We start from the raw sequence: 22378 nt of genomic DNA on the forward strand, positions 1-22378 counted from the left end.
GATGATGTAGTCCAAAAATATAAAACTAGTCTTAGAACTTGGCTTTAAGGCACAGCAGAGGCTATACATATATATACATATATATTTTTTTTACCTACCTCTGGCTCCTGCACTTAAAAGCACACTTTCAGACTTCTCGCTGCAAGCATGTTGAGGAAGGACACAAAATGTGCACATATCCTGAGATTTCCAGAAGTTTGATGTTATCAGAACACTGTCATCGCTAGACACAGGATTTAAACCCTTAAATCCAGGAACACTACTGTACCTTCTGAAGCCTGAATCCTGATGCCTGCATAATTCCCTGACTCAGGTGGAAGATGTTACACACTGGGTAGCAGTTCTCCCATTCTCCTCTTTCCATATGTAAGTACCCCTGCATTACTAAGTTCAATTAAATATGACCCAAAATTACTTGTTTATTCCAGAGCGTGAAGTTAAGTACTACCAGAAGAGTCTGCTTTAAAGGCACTTAGAAAGTGTTCTCTTTGAGAGCAAGATGCATTAGACTTGTGTTTATCCCTTGAAAAGTGGATACTGCGTAAATAAATCGAGACAGTATAAGGAACCAATCTGACCCCCCTCTGAAGGTGCTGTGGGGTCCTTCAAATGATTCAGCTGGTTACAGGCCTTGTCTTGCACAAACCAGAAATTGGTGCAAATTTTTCCTTTTGCCCCAGGTAATGACATAGGTGGGAAACAAACTCCTTGTACTGTCTGATTTCAAGTGGTTCCGTAGGGCGGGGTGAGAGGTGAATGGAGGATGGTTATTCTAGGTGAAGGGGTTGGGGTGGGCAGTAGGAGTTGTTTCACTGGTGAAGTCCTCACCATTCCTTGTGTAATTAGCCACTTGTCTATGGGCTCCATGTCTGAGTTCCCACCTTTACCTCTCCTCTGTGTTGAGAACAGAAAGGTCCATAAAGAGAGAAACCACAGCAACACCCATGATAAAGTAATATAAACAGCAGCAAGTCGAAAGCTTCACATACACAGACACGCACACACACATCCCTCTCTGCTGCCTGACAGCTGTGTCCATGGAGGGGCAGAGCTCGCCCCGAGCCCTGTGCTTCCTACAGACAGTTCACTGAATTTTAGCACTTCCTCCACACTGTTATTAAAAAAAAAACTCAAAAAAAAACAGACTAGAAGTGAGGCTGATGTTTGTCATCTTCTTAGAAGAGAAAGTGTAGGCTATACCACCTACCAAAATCAATCAGACTTTACTGGAAACACGCTGTGGAGTTTCCCTTGTTTATAATGCTGTAAGTCAGAGCAAATCTTACTTATCCTCTTGATCTCAACAGACTCTGCCTCAAACTCTACCAGCACAACAGCTCTAGTGCAAGCATTATGCAGGAGGTAAGTGATGGCAGCCTGCAGGAGCACTGCAGCAGCCTTTCCCACTGCCCACCTCCGAGGTTAAAGGACCACCAGTGGCTCTGGCTCCTTCTGGCCCTGCAGAGCAAGGCTGGCTCAGCATGCTGCTCTGAGTTTGTGTGCAGATACCCATCCTAGGTGTCTGCACACCTGCCCCCATTACACCAGATAGGAGAGAATCAGCTGCAATCTCTTATGTCTCAGTATTTGGGCTGAGAGGAAGAAAAAAAATAGGGGAAAAAAAAAAAATCACTCCAACTTTATCTGCTATCTGCATAACAGTGAGAATTGTTTCTTGGACGCCTCTCCTCCCAGCTGTGATCACACAACAACTCTGTGGCAACAAAAGCAATTCCCAACATGGAAAAGCAATATTAAGAAAACAGGGTATTTTTAGCTTGTCTGGTTTCCAGCTGCTAAATCATATTAAAAGACAGCTAATGCCACGTGACCAGCCATCTCTCTACAGATCTTTCCGAGAATGACTGCATTAGAAATGTCGGATGTGCTGAAATTTACCCCTGGACAACTGTGCTGGAAGACAACATGTGTGCAGAATGTGTTGCAAAGCTTTGGTTCCTCCCTAGAGCTCTTCTTAAATTAGCTCCCTACCCACACGAACGCACGTCTTTCATTTACTGCTCACTGCCAGTTTTTCCCTATGCATGCTGCGGCTGGTAACTTTAGGAGAGTTTAATTTTTATTTCCTTTAAGAAGAGACACCCATAAGCCTCACAACACTTGACAAAAAGTAGTGTTTGCTAATTGAAGAAAGAGTTCATTTGAGAATGAGCTATTCTGATTACACGATACAGACACTTGGACCTTTGAAAAGCAGCTGAAAGTCCCTGTACCATCTCAGAGCCCAAAGTTCCACAGCCCATAAAGTGCTTCTCCCCAAAAAACTTTGACCCATCAGATTAACTTAGATACAGCCATCTGAACTGATAACACTTTGGGCAGAGCAGCACACTGCTGTGAATGACATGTCACACTGGTGCCTCGAGCACAACTGTCTAAGAACAGAAGCATTAATAAACACGGATGCGATCCTGTGGCCATCGAGGCACACAGTCCCCTTGGCCAGTAGCTAATGCAGGCCCCTTGCTTTTGGTTAGCCACGAACAAAGAACAGAATCTCAGAGCGTTTCCCAGGTCCTCCCAGTAACACAGCACAGTGACACAAGGGGCTTAGACTGCAGCACTGATGTCAGGAATTCCTCTCTCTCTCCCTGGTATACTTCTGCCCCTGCCTCCCTACGCTACCACCCCTTCCCTCAACTGTGCTGGCACAAATTTTTGTGGGATGGGTTATACACTACCCATTTGGCAGGAGGATGGGGACAGCAACAAGGAGACAGGTCTGTGGGGTGGGGGGGTTGCTCCTTGAGCAACCAAGGCTGAAGCCCTGTAACCACTGCGCTATGGCCAAGGCAGGCATCTGTGATCTGACCCCAGCTGGCTCAGAACACAAACTCACTCTGGCTCAGAGCAGAAGCTGCCAGGCATGCCAGCTGCCTAGAGCGCTCCCATTTCAACTTGAGAGAGAAGCAGGGCGGGATCAACCAAGGCATGGGGAGGCAGATCTCCATGGAGGGAGACATGCCCAGGCTGCCCTGCCTCTCCCCCATGCTACGCTGGCTCTCCCGTGCTCCCTAGTGGTCAGCACAGACTGAAATTGTAAAGGGAAAGACTGCACTTTCTTTGTCATCGGAAAACTTATTGCTGTGTAAAGGACAATTTTAAGAAGCAGGGTGGTAGAAAGGGCTGAGGGATGACCTGAGAGCTCCTTCCACTTCTGCCTTCACAGAGGCACGCACACAAAGTTGGCCAAGCTCATCCTCTCAAACAAGTTTTAAGGATTAGGTGATGTGAGAGGCGGCAGCACCTGGGTCCCTCCTGCCCAGGGGCAGAACAGACTGCATGCAAGGGCAGCTGTGGCAAGGCATGCAAAGCATTAGGAGTCTGTATAATTTCTCTTACTGTAGCTTGCTCCCGCCCATGCACTTTGAGCAAAGTCTAGCAGATTAAGACTGCACCAACTTTCATAAGCAAAACAAAGCAAACAGAGGCACGCCAGCATTAACAGGATGTTCCCTATTTATTCTTTTCAGCAACAACTCCAGTCAAAGAACCGGACCCCTCAAGCAAGCTGCAAGCACACAGGACAATTTACCCACTCTCATTTTGAAGGCTTTTAGGCTGGTGTGCTAAGTAGCAGCTCTTTAGCAATCATTACTGAGTAAGTACTTGCTCCTAGATACCAATTTCAAAATAGCCAGTACTAGCATGTCACTAGAATACAGAATGAGAAGACTCAGTCAAAGGAGCTGTCTGCAGCTTGGATTCCACACACAGCTTCAGATAACAAAACACAGAGCAATGACCTACCCCTCCTGTGTTCTGTTTCCGAACATCCAGGGCGGACGCCAGTCCTTTGACAGCTTGTGGGTCCTCATATGTCACACTGCAACAAAGGAACAAACCACAGAACTAGAAGGAAGTCCAGCAGTCATCCATGGAGAATGCACATGCTATTTTGATTAACTTCTCTTGAAATCAAAAACTACATTCTTTTTCCTAACAAGACTTAAGTGCACTACATGTGTTCTAAAAAGAGGGGTGTGCTCTGTATAGAACTAGCTAGCAGTTCCTCAGACAGCTTGTTGTAGAAAAAAAAAAAGAGGAAAACTGACATTATGAGAGGGAGGCAAGTAGGTTATGAGGCACCACAAGCACATCCAAGAGGTAGCAGGGGACTATGAAAAAAGGCTTGATTACAGACTACGATTTACAAAGCTTTCTATGTGATGTTTGGAAACCTGTCCTTGATGCATGGAGGGAAACTGGCAGAGAGAGATTTGGAGGCAGGTGAAACACTCCTAAGAACTAAAGCAAAGCACATGAAGAAGTGCACTGACTTGGCTCATCACCATCTATTTGCAGAGGCTGGATTTTTAAAAAGCTCCCTACAACACTGTGTAAAAGGGACACGTACTAGTCAGGTGGCAGTGGCAATTGCATCACTTCTCTGAGCATAGCAGCAGCCCCTGGCAGGAGTTGTGGCTGTGCAGGAGTGCTGGCTTCTCCTGGGCTCTCAGCACAGCATCCAGAGGCTCGCACTTAAGCATGGTGGCATGTCACACTCACATCTTCACTGCCTCACTGCTGCTCCACTTACACAGAGTGCAGTCCAAGGAAGACACAGCAATTCTTCCCTGTGAAATCACGGACTGATGTGCACTCCTTGTTCTATTAGCTCGCAGAAGGAGATAGAGGTGCAGTGTGGGAAGCTAGTTTCGCGCTTCATTTAGCACAAGAGACAGAAGGAACTCCATTAGATCTCTCTGCAATGCATCTCCTTTCTGACTGCACATTAGGGCTCTCAGCCTGAAATCTCTAGTGGTAACGTATGCCCCTACAGCAGAGCACATCTCAGCACTGACACTACAGCTGAAGCAGTACAAACAGCTATACTGATGGCTGTAAATGAAAGATCCTAATAAGCCTGCCAGCTGAAATTATCGAAAACTTATCAGCTCTGGAAAATCTGCTAAAGTCTCAGCTAAGCTATTTAACATTTTTTTGGTTTGAGATGAAGTGTTGCTCTGACTGCTGGTAGCCACTACACCTTCTTGAATTTGAAACCAGGAGGCAGCAAGAAATAATATATGAAAGTAAATTACCTGAGTGGCTTTTAATGAATCTCACTTGACAGGGATCAAAGGATTTCTTAATAAATGCATAGATTTATTTTAAATTAAAATAATTGGGCCTGATAAATACCCACGAAATTGCCAGACTTGCAGCCCTAGAGATGCAAGCCCTACAAATATAAACAAATTAGAGACAGCATGGCAGCCAGTCAAGCTACACTGCCTTGACATCCTAAGAGAGTCTCATTGTTGGGCCAAAGGGAGAGTTTAACTGATGTTAACTCTGTTTTCAAGCCCTTGACTACAGCAATTCAGCCGCCAAGGTGTATCCATGACCTTCATATGAAAGACATTTATGCTCCTCTACCATAAGCACTGGCCAGGTGGATGAGGAGACAAGCCTTTTTGAGAGCAAAAGTAGATGCAAGTTTATTTCCAAGTTTCCAGTGAACTCATTAACTAAGACAGTCAAGTAACATTACCCAGCCAGTCTGCTCTGGCCAGCAGCAAGAACTTCTCCATTTGCTAATACTAATAAAGACCAGGAAGATAAGGCCCAGATTAAAAGCAGCACAAAAATATACATCAAAACTACTTTTTTCCATCTGGAATGAAACAAAGAAGTTTCAGATTCATGCCCTTAGAAAATACTAAGGCCACGAATCAAACAACACCAATGATAAACTCCAACATACTTCTTTCGTTGCTCAGCCAGGGAACTGCCTCTTGTCTGTGCAAACATGTCGAAATCATCACGAGGGTTACAGTGTTGCAGGGAGCTGAGTGTGCCACTGACGCTGTTTGTACCCAAGTCTGCAACAGAAGCGGACCAATGAAACAGTATTTCACATGCAAGCAACACTGCCATGACTGCATAGGCTATAGAGGAAGTTATTAACAACACAGCTATAAACATCATCTAGTTAACAGCTGTAGCACTGAGCACAACGCTGCCCAGAAGGAGCTGGAGGCTGCCCATCATGCACTCCTGAAAGGACAAATGGAGAGATTGTTTTATTACTCCTAGAAGCATCCCATCATAGCAATTCCTGACCAAGAAGTCGGCAGCAGGTGCACACCTATTGCCAGATGCTAATCTCATCCTGAGATATTTATCATTCAGTGGCACAGTGCAAAATTTTGGACATGGATATACTATTCTGCCTCAGAATGTTGTCTCTCAGCTACTGACTGTGGAACCAACAGTTTCAGATCAAGTGATCTGATACCAGCATGGTGCTGAAAGAGGCAGAGAACCTCCAGTCAAATCAAGTGATCACATCAAGCAGTTTTTGGTTTGGTTTAATGTAAACGATCCACCAGTTTCATAGGATCTTTCACTCAGAGTATTCAAATATTATTTGCAGGAGAACAGCCCAGAATATTAACTGGATTCACCCCATTGAGTGCTAAACCTTAGCAAGAATAATAGTACAAGTTTTACCAGGACTGAAAACTTGGATCTGTCTCTTCTCCTTCATGCTCCCCTTTGGTTAATAAATCCCTCCCTCTTGTGCCAGGCTGATTCCCAATTACCGATCACTATAGGGCAGGGGAATGGGAAAGCCCTCCAAAACGTGGAAGCCACATAACCAAAACTTCCTATGGTTATACAGCAAAAGTAGAGGTGAGTCAAAGGGTGCAGAATGAAAAAGATGTCTCCTTGTAAATCCCAACAGCCCGTTGCAGGAAGGGCTCGCATCAGATGTTCAGGTCTGTCAAGGGACCTCAGCCATAGCTCAGACTCGCTCCTAACACTCAAGATCTGCCTAGCTGTTCCTGTGTGCTCTTCAAGACCCACAGATTGGTCAGGTTTGAACAAATCCATGCATTACAGCCTCACGTTCATCAGCACTATTAAACCAGGTACTCACCAAGCCCTGCAAGTTGTGAAGAAAGCGATGATGGTGGTGCTGAGTTTCCGACCATTGGGCTCACTACAGCTGGAGAGCCAGGACCCAAATCTATTAAGTTATCTTCTGTCACCTCATTCAGAACCTGTTGGCACATAAAAACAAAGCAAGTTACAAGTGCCAGAGATTTTTTTTTTTTCCTCTGCAGTACAACATTAAACACCAAAAAACCGTCTGCTTCCTAAAAAACCTTTCTTCCATACTGCCAAATGGGCTACTCCCCTGGATACTAAAGAGATTAATGTAGAAAAGAAAGGGTCAGCCAGTTAAAAAAAATAAAATAAAATAAAAAAATCACTCTGACTGCTCAGGGCAGCAGGGAACTGTCCCAGAGGTCATCTACATCTCTTCAGATTTATCTCATTTGTCTGTGCCTTCCACATCTTTTTGCACCAGACCACCATGAACGTCAGAAGCCTGCACAGACTCAAAAGCAATCACAAAAGTCAATAGATGAAAGAAAATCCATCAAGAACTGTAAACATAAAGATGTTTTGGAGCGCTGACCTCCTGAGCTAGAAGTCTGCCATGTTCTTACGCTCTTTTCCCTGTATCCACTATTAACCACCACAGGCAGGACACAGGTCTGACTTTTTATCTGATCCATAATGGCTGGTGTGGTGTAGCTACTAATATAATACATGGAGTTAGGTACTTACTCCATTGCTGGCATTTTGTGTGGAACGTCCTGATCGGTATCGTTCAAATCTGTTTAAAAAATAATAATAATAATAAATCAAAAGGGACTATTAAAGTCACCGATAAACAATGAAAAACGCAAGTTTATAACGAAGTCATGACATGCTGGATAATGAATGCAGCTTTCATTGGTTCAAGAGAGATCCTTAGCAGATCTAACTCCAAGCTAGGACAAAGGGAGGATAGTTACAGAAGTTGCATTGTTGGCAATGTGGATATTAAGTTGCCTAATCTGATCTTGCAGCACACACACGCCTGAAAAACACTGTAAGATTTTGTCTTTTTTTTTTTTTTTTTCATTAAGTGTTTCTTGATAGACTGCTCTGTTAGCCAAGGGACAGAAGCAACTGCAGTAAGATTGATGCTCCCAGCTAAATAAGCTGAGCACCGCAGTGACTCTTACTCCCACTTAACAGCTCCCTCTTGCTGCACTACATGTAAATTAGAAGCAATATACATGCTAGCACAGCTCTACCCCAGGCAGCACGCACCAAAAGAAACAATGCTTAACAAAATCATTCCTTAACATACACTGGGTCAGCTCAAAGATCATCAGAATCTATGCTCAAATAGGTTGGTGCTATCCAAGAATGAACAGTAATGAGGTTAGATAAAAACCCTCACATTTCTTGGGGAGGAAGTCTAGCCAGCCAAGACCTGGTTCCTTCTCTACTCCTTCCCCACCCAGATGTACACCTGGGACCCCAAATGCAAACTCAGCATGCATGAACTCAAAAAGCAGAGGGAACTACTTCCACTCACAGCCTTCTTTATCATCATTTTTCTGAAGTTAAGAGTTTTTCCTCATTCAGAAGTAGTAACACGTGACCTCTCTATTCAGTAAAAAATAAGAATACTGTGGGTTTTCTCTCAGCTGAACAAAACACAATGGAGAACTGCAAGCAAACTAAAGCGTTTTCATAAAGTAACAGAGGAAGACGTAGATCTAAAAGGCAAGAAAACAAAGTCAGGCCCAAATTTCAATTTTAGGAAACTGTGGGTGTCTGGTGTTACTGGAAATCCAGTTCCCTGAGCTGGAAACCTAGGACACCTCCCACCTCTCATTTCTCACCAGCAGGCTGATGTACCACACATGTTCTTTTACATCCAAAGCTCCACAGCGACAGCCAGAGCTCCTGCTAGAATCACTGAAAGAGCTTCAGACCCATAAGAGAAATCAATGTGATGAATGTGGAGCTTTTGGAACAACAGAGAATTGGAATTTATTGAAGCACTCAGACCACCACAGCTATTCTACCATAAATAGCTTGCCAGCACTGCTCAGCTCACCTTGCAGTGTATAATGGTTACAAATATGCCAGCTACAATCAGCAAAGTTGCAGATGGAGTAACATAGAAAAAAAAATATTCAGGGTGACCAAACTGAGCCTTAGTGATCGTTACTCTCTGCCCCACGTAGGATCATGCTCATGCATGAAACACGTACCATTTCACACAAAAAGTCAGCATTTGTTTCAAAGTTTGGCCCGATCTCCTCTGAAGGGCTAAATCAAAGACAAAATTGAGGCCACTGAGTCTTCTTTCCAGCCTCTGCTGTGACAGCACAGATTCACAGATCTAGAGCCTAATTTATTTTTAAAGGCTTGAGAAACAAAGCCCTATGCTAGGAACAAGGAACAAAGGGTGCTCTTTAGTGCCTCACTCCCCAGGCCTGTCATTAAGGGGAAGATTAAACTTTCCCAAGACTGTCGTATCACGTGTCACTCCTGCAGCAGATGTGGCTGACAGCGCCTTTGTCTGACATGCTGGAAGTCCTGTGACCCACGTCCCGCCCCTGGGGATGATGCCTGCACGTCGACTCTTCAAAACCTCCGTTCTGCGTAAGCCAGGCCTTTTCAAGATGTTAAGCATTATTTAAAAACAAAACCCTTCCATGCATGAAGGCTTCGTGCACATCAGGCAGCTCCCCTCGCACCAGAACTGGAAGCGGGGAGCTCAGAGATCAGAAGACAGAGAGCTGTCGGGAGCCTCCCCAAGCCAGGAAGCAGCACAGGCATTTCTGCAGAGCCTACGTTAGGAAGTGGAACTGGCAGCTGGGGCTGTGCTGCTCTCATTCCCTGGTTCCTACATTCATACAGCAACACATGGTAGGAACTACAGAGTCAAGCCTCTGCCAGTTCAAAGAGTGTTGCACCACACTAGCCTGCATTTTACAGATATTCTCTACAAAAATTCAATTGCAAGGACAGAAAAAACAAACAACATAATACTAAAAGAAACAACTGAAACAGGAATATTATCATAAAAGACAACAGAAAGACTTTGTAAGAACTTCCTGTGCTTTGGTTTTCTACATTCTGTTACGTTGGCCCACTGGTCCGGATAGCCAACTTCATCAACTGACCTGCAAGTGAAAACCCAGAATGAATGTAAACAGTAGATGGAAAAGGTGTCTCACCTTTCATATCTGAGGAAGACATTATTTAAATCATCATTCACATGCAGCAGTTCCTCTGTGACTTCTTCGTTGGACACTCGTGAGATAAGCTCCACAATTCTCTGCTGCATGGCTCTACAGGTTCGGTTCAACTCCTATGAAGAATGCATTGTGCATATATATTCTGATAAGCAGCCAGCAATAAATAGGTTTTGTTGAGCTCTGTTCACAGCCAAACATATCCCACAGCTGAGAAACACTAAGACAAGTCTATCTTTGCATGATTAAATGTCACCCAAAAGCACATCTAATCAAACATGCCCTTCAAGAGTCGATGGCATAGAACTTTGAGAGCCTATTTACAATTCAACATCCTGATTCTTCTTTAACTCCGAGCTCTTCAGAAAATAAATATCTGTATTTTAGTGATCTTCTTTAAGAACAGAATATGCTAATACAAGAGCTTTCCAGAAGAGTTTTCACTGAAAACTCTGTGTCTGCTCCTCTTGACAATACCATTCACAACAACTAGAAGATGCATGTGGTAGAACAAGTGGGGAAAGTTCATCAGGGCTATGCAGCAGGAAGACAAGGACAGGGGATGCAGAGCTTGCTGTGCATGAAGTGGATAAGGGTGAACATACAACAAGAAGTAGGAGCATGAAACGATGAGCACCCCCCCCGTCAGTGGACAGTTTAAAAAAAACCAAACACTAGAGCAAGGGGATTTGAGTTTGTCTAAAGGAGTTCTCACGCTTCCACTTTGATCACCAATTACCAAGTAAATAAATAAATAAATAAATATATTTATATATTTTTTTCACCTCTGTTGGTCTGAAAGGCCTCAAGACCAAAGGTCAAAGCTGGTATGCTGAGGAGGAACTACAGGAAGAAACGTGACATATAGCATGGCATGGCATTAGACCCATGGTTTTACTTCAATGGGCACTGACATTTCAACTAAAGCATGTCCTTCCATCATCTTCCACCTCCCAGCTCCATTTCAGAGCAAAAATTCAGCACTAAACAAGGATGACTTGTTAGTACACAACCTTTGGGATGAAAGCAAAAATGTGTTTGTTTTCCTTGCATGGTCTGACATCCTAAGCTCTGGATAAATTTCACCTAGTGCAATCCAGCTGCCTTAACAGCTTGAGGAATGTGTTCTCCAATGTCAGTTTTGATCCCATCACTTTAGAAGCAGATTGTGACATTTCAGAGGTTTGTTTGCTGCCTTTATGAGAGGGCTGACAGTACCTATCTATTCTGCTCAGAGTTGGCTCTCTAGCAAGCTGTTTACATTTGATTGTTGGAGAAAATGTCAGGAATTATTTAAGGAGGATGGCTATATAAACCTCAAAGCAAGGAGTTCTTGCATGCAGCACCCGGCTCACAGCTTTCAAAAGACCATCCATCCTTTGTCATCAAAAACGAGTTCTCACCAGCTCTGTGATTCAGATTTAGGATGCAGCAGTTGAAGGGAACCAGTTGGAATAAAGAATCGCTGCTGTCGTTCCATTTTATGATCAAGATCTTTAACCTTAAAGCTATGCTGTAAGGTTATGCTGTCAAGATGTTGGTAGTTGTTTGTGAATGTAAGCAAACCGTTCTACACCGTTTTGGTCTGTTGTGGTTTCCTGGAAGCTTCTTTTGCTTTAAGCTGTCCAACCCAAATGGGCATTAAATGAAAGGCTCTTTATTGCAAAGCCTCTCGTCAGCTGCCATAATGGCTCCGAGACAAACACACAGTACAGCTGCATGGGAGAGACCAATTCTTGGATTGATTTCAAACTCTGATGTATTGCAGAGAGCAATTCCCTGCCTTCCTCCAAATGTACTATTGTGGGAGCCCATCCTCCCTGCTGGAGGGTCAGAACAGCAGCCTATTTCTGAAGCTGTGAAAAGGCAGACATCATAGTAAGGGCACTGGCTGATGCTAGCTCACAGCATTCCTCATCTGTGTTGCAACTAGTTCGTATTAACTTCCTCAGCCAAGGGGACCTTGCTACCACAGGCCTGGAGAAGTAGCTATGAAGCTCGACCTGTGAGCTCAACATATAGTTATTTTCGTTCGAAATAACAAGCACAGCACTGGATTGAGATTTCCCAGGAAATCAAACTCTTCTGATTACCCAGTCAGGCCCTGTGGACAGCATGAAACTTCACCTCAGCTCCTGCCTTAAGTCACTGCCTCCAGGAGAACCTACAGCACATCTGCTGGAAAGAAGTTCATTTATTTCAAATAGCAGAGAACCCAGAGACCCTTGGCAATTCTTAGTCCATCTGGAAACAAGGAATGTTTTTTTTTCCTGTAATGCCAGGAATGTTTTACTACTGCACACTTGATTGTAGAGGATTTGAAAGAAGGAGAAATGCTCACTACTTACTGAGCCTATGGCAGCTCTAGGCTATGTTATGGTAAGGAAGACTATATATTCAACATTAGGGGAAAAAAAAACAACTAGCAACACACACAAGAAAGCAGTGGAGTGGGTTTCAACAGAGGTTAGGAAACCCTCATCACGAGAAGCTTTATCACATGAAAAGCATCAAGAGATGAGCCTACCTGGGATCAAGTACAGCCCACATTCATTACATAAACCAAGCAAGCCACAGCACTGAAGGGAACAACAACAAAAAACATCCCACCCAAAAAATAAAAATAAAAAACCCACAACCAACCTCAAGCACAGCCAATATCAGATTCGTATTTGCTAGAAAAGTATTACCTGGAGTAACTCAAGGTCTGAAGAATCCTCTTGTCCAGGTACCATTTCTGTCAGCATTTCAGACATCACTTTGGTATTCCCACGAACAATATCCAGTTCACTGCGCAGCCGGGCAATCTATGTTAGGGTAAAAAGACAGCAAAGTACTGCATAACCTTGTGGGTTTAACTGACTTAGTGATATCTCTGGTTCTCTCTGACTTGATATCTGAGGCTCAGCATATTCTAGTGGGGAAGAAAGATAAAGTTACACCCAGGAGAGAATTTTAGAGCAAGCAACAGAAAAAGAAACAAACTATGTAATATCAGTCACTGTCACAACAGACAGATGTGCTATGCTTGTATAGAAGAGAAACCATTGAAAACAGTGGCTAAAACCAGATCTTGGTTGCCATGTACCTTGTGTGTCTTGCTCAAATATGAGGAAGGATATACGCTTTTTGAGCAGGATCTTTGGCTGCTAAGTTTTTTTTTCTTTAGCACAGAGAAAGGATGATATTATATTAGGGTATCCTGAGGGATGCAGGCTTAAGTCCTTGTTAGAAAGACTTACTGCATCTGCAAGGCGTTTCGTGCCTCTAAAGGAGTACGGCTAGTGGAAAAACTGCTTACCTAGAGCACCACTGCTGAGTGGACTGGCGCATCAGACTGTGAGATTTCATAACTGCTGTCATTAGGAGGCTACACATACAAATCTAAACCCTAGATTTTGCAGTACAATAGGAGGAAAGATTACTAAGTAGAACCAGACCTAGGAGGCAATCAATGTCAGAAGAGTGAAAATGAAAGCTCCTCAGCAAATTGGTTTCTAATTTGATCTGCTGAGTCTCACTCAAAAGAATAATCATCCCAATACCTGTTCAGAATTGGCAGTGATGGGGCCAGTCACATTCAAAGCTGGAGCCTGAGGAGCAGAATACGCTGTTGGAGAAGGTGAAGAGTAAGAACTGGTGCTCATCCTTTGCTGGGACTGTGAATTGTGCATATTCGCTGCAGGATCAACTTCAGGAACACTCTGCCACATCAGAAAGACAGTAGTTCAAAAACTGAGTGGTGACAGCACTTGCTTTGTCAGCAACCTCAGGCCAGATAGGCTCAAATATAGAACATAATTGTACCTTGTGGAAAAGGTCAGTGCAGTTACGAGAACAGACTGGCAGGCCAGCCCATAAACAGACAGCTGCAACCAAAATACACGTCCATGTTTTTTGACCCAGGCCACGCGCTCGTAAGTCAATTTATCATGAGAAGTGAAAAGCAACATAAAAATAAGAGCCGAAGATAAATAATTATAAATAATTTTAAACTAGGAACTAAACTGTAGGCTTACAAGACACGATGTGATAAATAGGTACTGGATTTAATTGATCTTGACACAAGGATTGTAATCCTTCAGTTCTGATCATTTGCATATACCACTTCAAAGACTCATTAACTTCTCACAGTGAATAATCAGAACACCTGTGATCATTAAGTTCCTTCCTAGCAGTAGTTTTTGTCAAGTTCACAGACATAAGTTTTCAAAGGTATAAAGACCTCATGTTACCATGGGATTAGAGGGAGATTCAGAATCTGTATGCCTTTAAAAGACGGGCAGGCTTTGGTTCAGGCTTATTACCAAGAGAAACAAATACAGTGTTGAGAAAATGAAGCAATCTCATATACTTATGGTCTCTCTCTGAGAATTAGCAGCATTTACGTGGAGGTTTTGTGGTACAAGACAAGTGTACAAACCTCCAAAGTCCTCTCAGATTGATGTTTGACTCAAGGGAGGAGATTCCATTAACTTACCAGCCTGTCACAATGCAGCTGCATTATACCTCTGCTACATGTCCCTTCTCTAAAGACCTTCCAAGAGGGAGAAAGTAAGCCAAGTACAAAGAAACAGGAGGAGAAAGAAGAGTAGTTACCCAACTGAGGAAAACACCTCCAGCATTGCAACACTGCAGCTTACCCTCTGTGGTGTGTGTATTGGAGATAAAGCATCAAGATCAGCCATGGGAAACTCTATGCCTTTCCTCTTAAGTTCTTCATAAATGTGCACTACTCCAGTTAAATCAGGGCTACTTCGAAAGGCGTCAGCCCAGGCCTGGAAAACAGAAGGGATTATCCATTGACATTCCCAACAAAGTTCCTTCTCCATCATGACCTCAGATACTAACCACAAAAGCTTTTGTACACTTCAGCCCAAAGGGAAGCTGTAGTCATTAGGCCTGGTCTAAAAGATCCTATTAAGACAGTCATATACACATTTCATATGAGTACAACATAGCAACCCAGTGCACAGTAGTGTTGGATAGCCCCTGCCATCATCAGTCTGCAAATGCAAATGAAAGCTCCTTCCAATCTCCTCTCCTTAGCACTGACTGCAGGCTGATCTTTTCTTCATGTTCTATGGCCAATGACCCACCAGAAAATTAAAAACATACAAAAGATTAAATCAGTCTAAGCAGAATTCATGAAGTCACGTAATCATCTTAGGTAATTAACATTGTGAAACATCCTCATTTATGGTGGAAGAAAAAAAACAGCTGTACAGCTTTCTTCAGCATTTTTCTTTAGACCAACCTTAAATAACAAGGGCTGTTTCTGAGGTTCGTGTATCGTGAAACATGCAGTCCCATGAGCAGCAGAACTAACGAAGCCTGTATTCTTACAGAGCATATCCAACTCTGAGACAGTCCAGTGTGTCAAAAAGAACAAGTTTAAAGGGAGAATTTCCCACAGCCAGAACACTCATAATATCTCTCTTGCTTGAATTCTCCTCTGTCTGAAAAGGCTTCAATTCACATTTGAGCTTTTCCTTCACTGGGGGTAGGCAGTGTTTCTCCTTGCCAGCCAGCCTCCTGCCCTTGTGAAGCTTTAGGAACACAGTACCTTGAAAGACTTTTCCTCGCTTTCACTTTTGCTGGAAATTTGCCACATATTAACAATTTAGGGGAAGGAAAAATTGCAATATCATGACTCATTTAAAAATGAAGCATTCCCCTGAGCCCCCATATATGTGATGAGGAGTGCAGCATGCCGGCTCCAGAACTGCTGCGAGACGTGCGTGGGCTCCGACCTTAATTCATTTAGTCATCACTTTTACAATAATCCTTCACTTATTTTTATTTTAAAATCTGTTTTTAACCACTTTTTCGATTGGAGAGGAGAGAAATCAAAGGTAGAAAAACAAGATAGGAAATAATATTTAACTTGTATACCTATTCTGTTAAATTCTAAGAAAGCATCTCCTATGATACGTACTCAGGAGACAATCCACTATCACTCAGAAGCTAGCAATTCTGGGTTTGCTTCCTGGTTAGAGCAAATTAACTGCATCTACTGCTCTGATGCAGTGCAAGCCCAAGCAGTCCTATCTGAGCCATGGAAACCAGCTCCAATTGCAACAAGCTATTCTGCTTCCTTGGAATTGACCTTCGAAACCATCCCTGATTATCACAGAGACATTTACTGCACAAGTAACTCTACCCTTGCACTGCCTTTGCATTTTCAATTTACATAACAAGTCATCTGAATGATGTTTCTACATAATGGTGTTTCCCATTTCCACTCTATGCGCAAGTGGGAGTGAAAAATGTTCAGCAAGGGATGTTCTATTAAATAATCACTCAGAAGAAACTTAGAAGCAAAAGTCCCCAGCATTTCTTGTTACTTGTTTGCCCGGGAGCGTGGGCTAATGCATCCCTATTCCACTGGCTTCCTATGGATCTTTTGGAGAGCAATAATGACAGCGAATTCACTTATCTGCACTCTGCCCTTCCTAGGCATTCTTTCTTCTGCAACTCTTCCCTGGAGAAACGAGACACTTTCATTTGTACTCTTCAGCTGCCCGCGCTGGGACCCTTATCTGCAGCTGCACGTCTTGTAGAGGTCACACGAAGGACTGGGCACCGTTGTCCTAAGCACTGTCTGCACATGTTGTTAGACAATCCCTGCCCTAGACAGCTTACCATTCAGCTAGGCAGAAGGAACATTAGCACTGCGTTACAGATAAGGAGCTGCACAGAGAGCTCAGGAGACTTGTCCATTGTCCAAAGAAGCGTATGACAGGGCTGAGATTGAATTCAGATCTGCAAAGACTTTGGGCCACACAATCAAAGGAGATATTTCAGGATGTTGCTGTGCAAGTCTCACTTTGCATCTCACCATGCTCAAACAGGTGAATAAAATGCTATTGCAAATCTGGCCCCAAATCAGTGACCATCATAAGGCAATTTTTCCAGTATGACACTTCTTAACACACTCCCTCAAAAGAATATGCCATACCATAATGCTAAAAGTCTCCCTAAGCTTCACCTTTGGTGCCCAGTGGGAGGAATAGTTCCAAGGCCTTCTATCAGGATAGGGAAGGATAAACAGTTGGTAATATATGCTAATTCATGTACACTGAGAAATAGGTTGAGAAACTGAGACACAAGATGCCCAATGTCTCAGAACAGTCAAGTCTCTAGATAAGGAATTGCATGGCAGCTTTATCTGCTGGTGCTGTGGGAAGGCCCAGAAGTACAAGAGCTATATGGCTGAAGACATATGCTGTTTGTACAGCTTTATTTTCATGCTTCCAAGTCTGCTATTAATCCTCGCATTTCTGTTCTTATTAATTCCCTGATATCGAACAGTAAAAAGCCTACAGAAAGGGATAAATGTAATGTTAGCAGAGCAGAGCCGAGATCAGCACCCCTGGCACTGCAGGGAGCTCAACAGAGCAAAGTCTGAGCAGAGCAAAGTGGTCATGACATGCAGGATGCCCTGGGTGCGACGTCCATAGGGCAGTTTAGAGCAGAGCACGCACTTCCCTGAACTTATCAGGCAATCTGGAACACAGAGTGCCCTACCAGCCCCAGCTACAGCAACACTAACAGAACCCACTGACAGGCAACATCCGTAATTCCCACGCTTTCTATATCAAAAGCCACATAAGCTCAGGACTCAGAGTAACCAACATCCCCTAAGACACTGTAGCAAGGGAACCAGCAGGAAAACACACACAATTTCTCCTTATGGGGCACTGTTTAGCATCACTGCCCCACCACCGCATGTACCAGCGCTCCCACCCAAGCAGACATCCAGGGCTCAGATCAGAGACCAGAAATAATGTACTCTATGTGCTGCAGTGAAATGCCCACCTTGTTTCCCCACCCAGCCTATTTCCTTTTTGGAAATCACTTATTTACATTGTCACGTTCTAACAATGTCCTGTCTGTGTATCCAAGTAACAAATACACCAGTAGGAATTCAACTGCATGCTTTGCCACAGAAATCAGAAGTATATTTGGAACATTATGCTATGTGTTTGTAAATACCATCCCACAAGAAACATTGCAGCAGGCTTATATCATTTTGAATACGCAGTGTCTCTTAGTCTCTGGTATCTGCAGTAGCCTGTAGGAGCTTAGTGATAAAGCTGCCTATAATTGTGAAATTTCCTCCAGGCAGGCACCAGTGTTTCCTCGTGTTGCTAATGGTTTGTGGAATTAACACGGCTGTTTATTGTTAAGCTGCACAGAAGGAAAAGTGGCAGACAAGCCAATATCTGAACTGACAATGCACTTTCACTGCAGAACTACCAGAGAAGGGACACTAAAACCGTTTATCTCCTGTACCATCCATCTTTAAATGAATTCAGAATACTTTGAAAGGAGGGAAATGGCTCCATTCAGGGAAACAGACATAGGAAGGTTAAGTGTTCTTCAGATGGCAGCAAAAGCTCTAAAATTTCCTGGCCTCTAATGACAAACCCATCACAGAAGCAGGTCTGCAGCTTCTAAATTTGACTGTTAAATTGCAAAGCAACCCACTTATCTTTAAGCCCTCTTGTTTCAGAGTAGAGAGTTATCTCTCCAACAAGAATCCAGACATTTCTCCCTGGATACAATTCCTCTGCATGTGCATGTCTGCTCTTCCCTGCCAATCTGGATATATTGTTTGTTTTTACATATAAAAAACTTGCCACATTTTTTAATGATGACAGCATGTTCAGCGATGCGTAGCACTGCAGCAGACAGTCCTTATTTCAGGCAGCAACATATGGAAGCACAGACAAGCTGTGTACCTGAATCAGTGCGAGTACTTTATCCTGTACAATGGTGGGGGGATTATTCTTGGGCGAGATGATTTTCACCAGAACACCATCTATGAAGTCACGGTTTGCCACTAAGACATGAAAGCGATGGCCACAGTTCTTCACACAGGTCTCCAACACCTACACACACACACAAAAAAAAACATTTGTTGTTGGAGCAAAGCTTGATCACGTATACAGCAGCTATGTGGTTGGTTTCTGGTTTATTTTTTAAACAAAATGGGAGAGAGAGAGAGAGAGAGATGGAAGAAAAGATTATAAGATTTTATATTCTTATATTCTCAGTTCTTCCTTTTTTACCCACTATTGTCAAAAAGCTTCCTTCCTACACACACATTCTGAAGTACCTTACCTATCATTAACATACTGGGCACTTCTGCGATTTACTTTTGCCTCTTTTCAAGGTAAAGAAATATAAAGTTTCTATATAAAGTTTCTTCCTCTCTAAAGCAGAACTTTCCAACTTGCACAGCTGAGCAGCTAAATACAGAGCATCACATCCAGTGCAGGTAAGGCAGAGGACATCCTGTCACTGTGAGATATTATCATGCTGTGGCACTCCAGCATTTTCTATGTAGCTGGGACACAGCTGGACTCAGTGCTCTGAGCTACAAGTCATGTTTTTGGGTAGGGAATTCAGGTGAATGATCTTCTCTCATTCAAAACACTCCCCTGTGAATGCTCTGGCAGGTTATACTTTGACACATTTTCCCCCTGCAACCTAGCTAGAGGCACCTTCCACTTGCCATTCAACTGCCATGGAAGAACAGCTGTTGATTTTTCTCTGAAGAACATGATTAGCATGGAGATAAATCCAACGCGTCACTTCTCCTTACAGCCATGCCTAATAACTGCTGCAACTCTCTATCTGAGGAGTCTATAATTACTCTCCTACTTCAGCCACTTTCATCAGCTCTGATGACACGGACTCACTCCTGATGAATTTTGCTCTTTCCTGTGCAATGGATAATCTCATGGTTTGGTCCTTGGTAATCTGTCAAAATGACAATCCCGCACAGGAAATGGCATGAAGACAGAAAGTACAGTCACGCTTCATCAGGGAGATGCAACAAGAGCTCTGTGAAAGAATCATACAGATCACCTACCCACAGCAGTATAACTCGATCTCGTTATTGCTGCTCATTCCTCAGACTGCTGCGGCACACAGCCCGCCCTGCATGCTTTTGGAGTGCTGCATTATCCAGGAAACCCCAGCTCTCCCCAGTAGGAAAGGTCACTGGCAAATTATCTCACACCTTAGCAGATGCACAGAATATAATTTACACTTTATTGAGCAAAATTAGATCAGCATAAATTAGTATGAGCCTCCTACAGAGACCCATTCACAAGGGAAACTGTACACCAGCTACTTAGGAAGTTGAAAATATGGCAAGTGCCATATTTTCCACTTGCAAATATGCCCACAGTTGGGAGTGAAGGAACAGCCTGACATAGTGGGAAGAGGGTAGTAAAGTCCCAAAGGGTAGGGACTCATTTGAGCTATGACTTTCCTCTGTCAGTACTTAGGATGGATTAGTGCCCAGACAAAAGCAGAAATCAATTGAGTTAGAAAAATGCTAAGCAAAGCTTCCAGTACCTCTCCTCAAGAAAGCGTGGAGGCAACTGAAGAGAAAAGGGCAGAGTAGTGACTGTTCAAGAGAAGAATGTGTACATTCAAAAGAATGCCAGGAAAAACAAAATGACAAAAGAAAAGGGATCTGCCCTTTTGAGGCATTCCAGCCTGCCTCCACTCACCGTTAGAGCCAGCATGACCTCTCTGTAATTTTTGTTTCCATTCAGTCTCTTCTTCAGCGCTCGAATGGCATCCTTTGGACTGAAGGAGAAACACACCATTGTTAAAAGACATCTCACACACTTTTCACATGCCATACTGAGGGACAAGAATCCTTTATCGTTCCTAGATGGACATAAGCATCTGTATTATCTTTAGATAACTTGACTACAACTAAACTAGGGTCGTGTAGAATTATGTGAAAAGACAAGATATCACAGATACTAAGGTCAGAGTAACGCCTGAGGCCACCAAAATAGCAAGACATTGATCAAACAAGAAAGACTGACAAGCTCTCAGAAAAAGGCTCAGTGTAACATCAGCCACGGGCTCTCCTGCAAACTGCAAGAAGCACAGCTTGTCTGATGCTGAAGCAAATGCATCAGAGAAGCTTCTCTATTCAAACGGCTGAAATTAGTAATATCGAAGCTCTGAGGTGCATCTGCTGAAACCAAGAACCCCCTAAGAACAAACTTGTTACCCTCTCCAAGCAGACACTTTTTCATGCCAGCCTTTCCAGGCAGACAGATAGCATACAATGTGCTGGACTTTACAGGGCTTCTCTGAAATGTGGAAGGAGAAGGAAAACCAATTTGCAGGTAAACTGCATTGGAGCTACAAGCACCTGCCCCCAGACTCACTGCACCTCCTCACACACTGAATGCAACTGGAGGTGACTTTGCTCATGAGCCTTTTGAAGTTTGCTGAAATAGTGCATACCCTTCTTCTGTCTCATTGATAATGTCACAGATCTCCATGTTAAGTGTCCAGTCTTCGCTCTGTAGAGAGCCATCTGTGGCCTTTTCTGTAAAGAAAATAAAATATTTATATATTTTTTTCCACATCTTTCTGATGAGGAACTTCAATCCATCTTCAGTGACTCAGAGGTGAAACTGTCCAGTAAAAGAAATACAGAAATAAACAAGTCCCACCTTCCCCCATTGACTCTAGGCAATGTTCAACCTTCATGTACATCTCTATGGATGAGCACAGAGGTTTCCAGGAAGAATCAATTAGCCCAGAAACTCATCACCTTCAGCCCAAATAGATGGGCAGTTCCACAAAGACTCCTGAATTCCCAAGAAAGTAGGAAAACGTCAGCTAATTCCAACTTAAACCTCTCAGATACCGCACCCTATGGGGTAGGAAAACCTCCCCCACATTAACAAGACCACCTTCTTGGAAGTTCTACAGGAAGAATGACCTATGGCACTGCTGCTGGAAGTTTAATTCATGGATGACTGCAAGAGTAGCATAACCACAACTTCAAATAACCAGTTGACAAGAACTATTTCCTCCCTGGGATTTCCTTCTAAATCAATACAGTTCTGTGTAGCAGTACCTAGAACACCCCACGAAATTTTCACACTTCTCACTCGCAGCATTCAAACCCTGTCTGCGTTGCTCTACCCACATGCAGAAAGGCTGTAAAGTTCAAGGTGAAGCCTGTGGCCAAAGAGGTCCAAAAAGCAGACCTTTATGGCAAACAGGATCTTCTCCAAATTAGTCTAGTTTTTTTCTACAGATGCCTGGCATTCAAATAAGGCAAAGAAAAGTATTTTTTTCCTAATATAAAATAAACCAAGAAAAAAAAATCTGAATATCTTAATTCAGAAACAAAACCGCAGGTACCATCTTCTCCAGCTATCCTTCTGTCTTTACATCACATCCCAATCTGTCCCCCAGAATAAGGCAGATTTTGTTTTAGAACGCCGGGCTCCAAG

At 43.3% G+C, this 22378-nt stretch overlaps 1 protein-coding gene and 1 long non-coding RNA gene across 5 annotated transcripts in view; one reads left to right on the plus strand and one right to left on the minus strand.

Moving 5' to 3' along the window:
• Positions 1-22378, minus strand: part of TOM1L2 (target of myb1 like 2 membrane trafficking protein) — a 51085-nt gene that overhangs the window by 12707 nt on the left and 16000 nt on the right. For 2 of the 4 annotated variants that reach the window (XM_015294181.4, XM_015294180.4), the window contains exons 2-13: positions 21375-21459; positions 20618-20696; positions 18833-18982; positions 14729-14863; positions 13631-13789; positions 12776-12892; positions 10068-10201; positions 7609-7657; positions 6911-7034; positions 5732-5849; positions 3772-3847; positions 829-894 (exon numbers count right to left, since the gene is read on the minus strand). In XM_015294181.4, coding sequence (XP_015149667.1) covers positions 829-894; positions 3772-3847; positions 5732-5849; positions 6911-7034; positions 7609-7657; positions 10068-10201; positions 12776-12892; positions 13631-13789; positions 14729-14863; positions 18833-18982; positions 20618-20696; positions 21375-21459 — 1292 coding nt within the window. The remainder of the gene's footprint in view (positions 1-828; positions 895-3771; positions 3848-5731; positions 5850-6910; positions 7035-7608; positions 7658-10067; positions 10202-12775; positions 12893-13630; positions 13790-14728; positions 14864-18832; positions 18983-20617; positions 20697-21374; positions 21460-22378) is intronic. The other 2 variants (XM_015294182.4, NM_001270967.2) reach the window with 1 other exon arrangement.
• On the plus strand, positions 2135-9908 carry LOC124417209. Its single transcript, XR_006931534.1, has 2 exons — positions 2135-2615; positions 3495-9908. It is a non-coding gene; the product is annotated as an uncharacterized LOC124417209 (long non-coding RNA).

This window comes from Gallus gallus, chromosome 14 (assembly GCF_016699485.2).
Source record: "Gallus gallus isolate bGalGal1 chromosome 14, bGalGal1.mat.broiler.GRCg7b, whole genome shotgun sequence".
Classification (NCBI taxonomy): domain Eukaryota; kingdom Metazoa; phylum Chordata; class Aves; order Galliformes; family Phasianidae; genus Gallus; species Gallus gallus.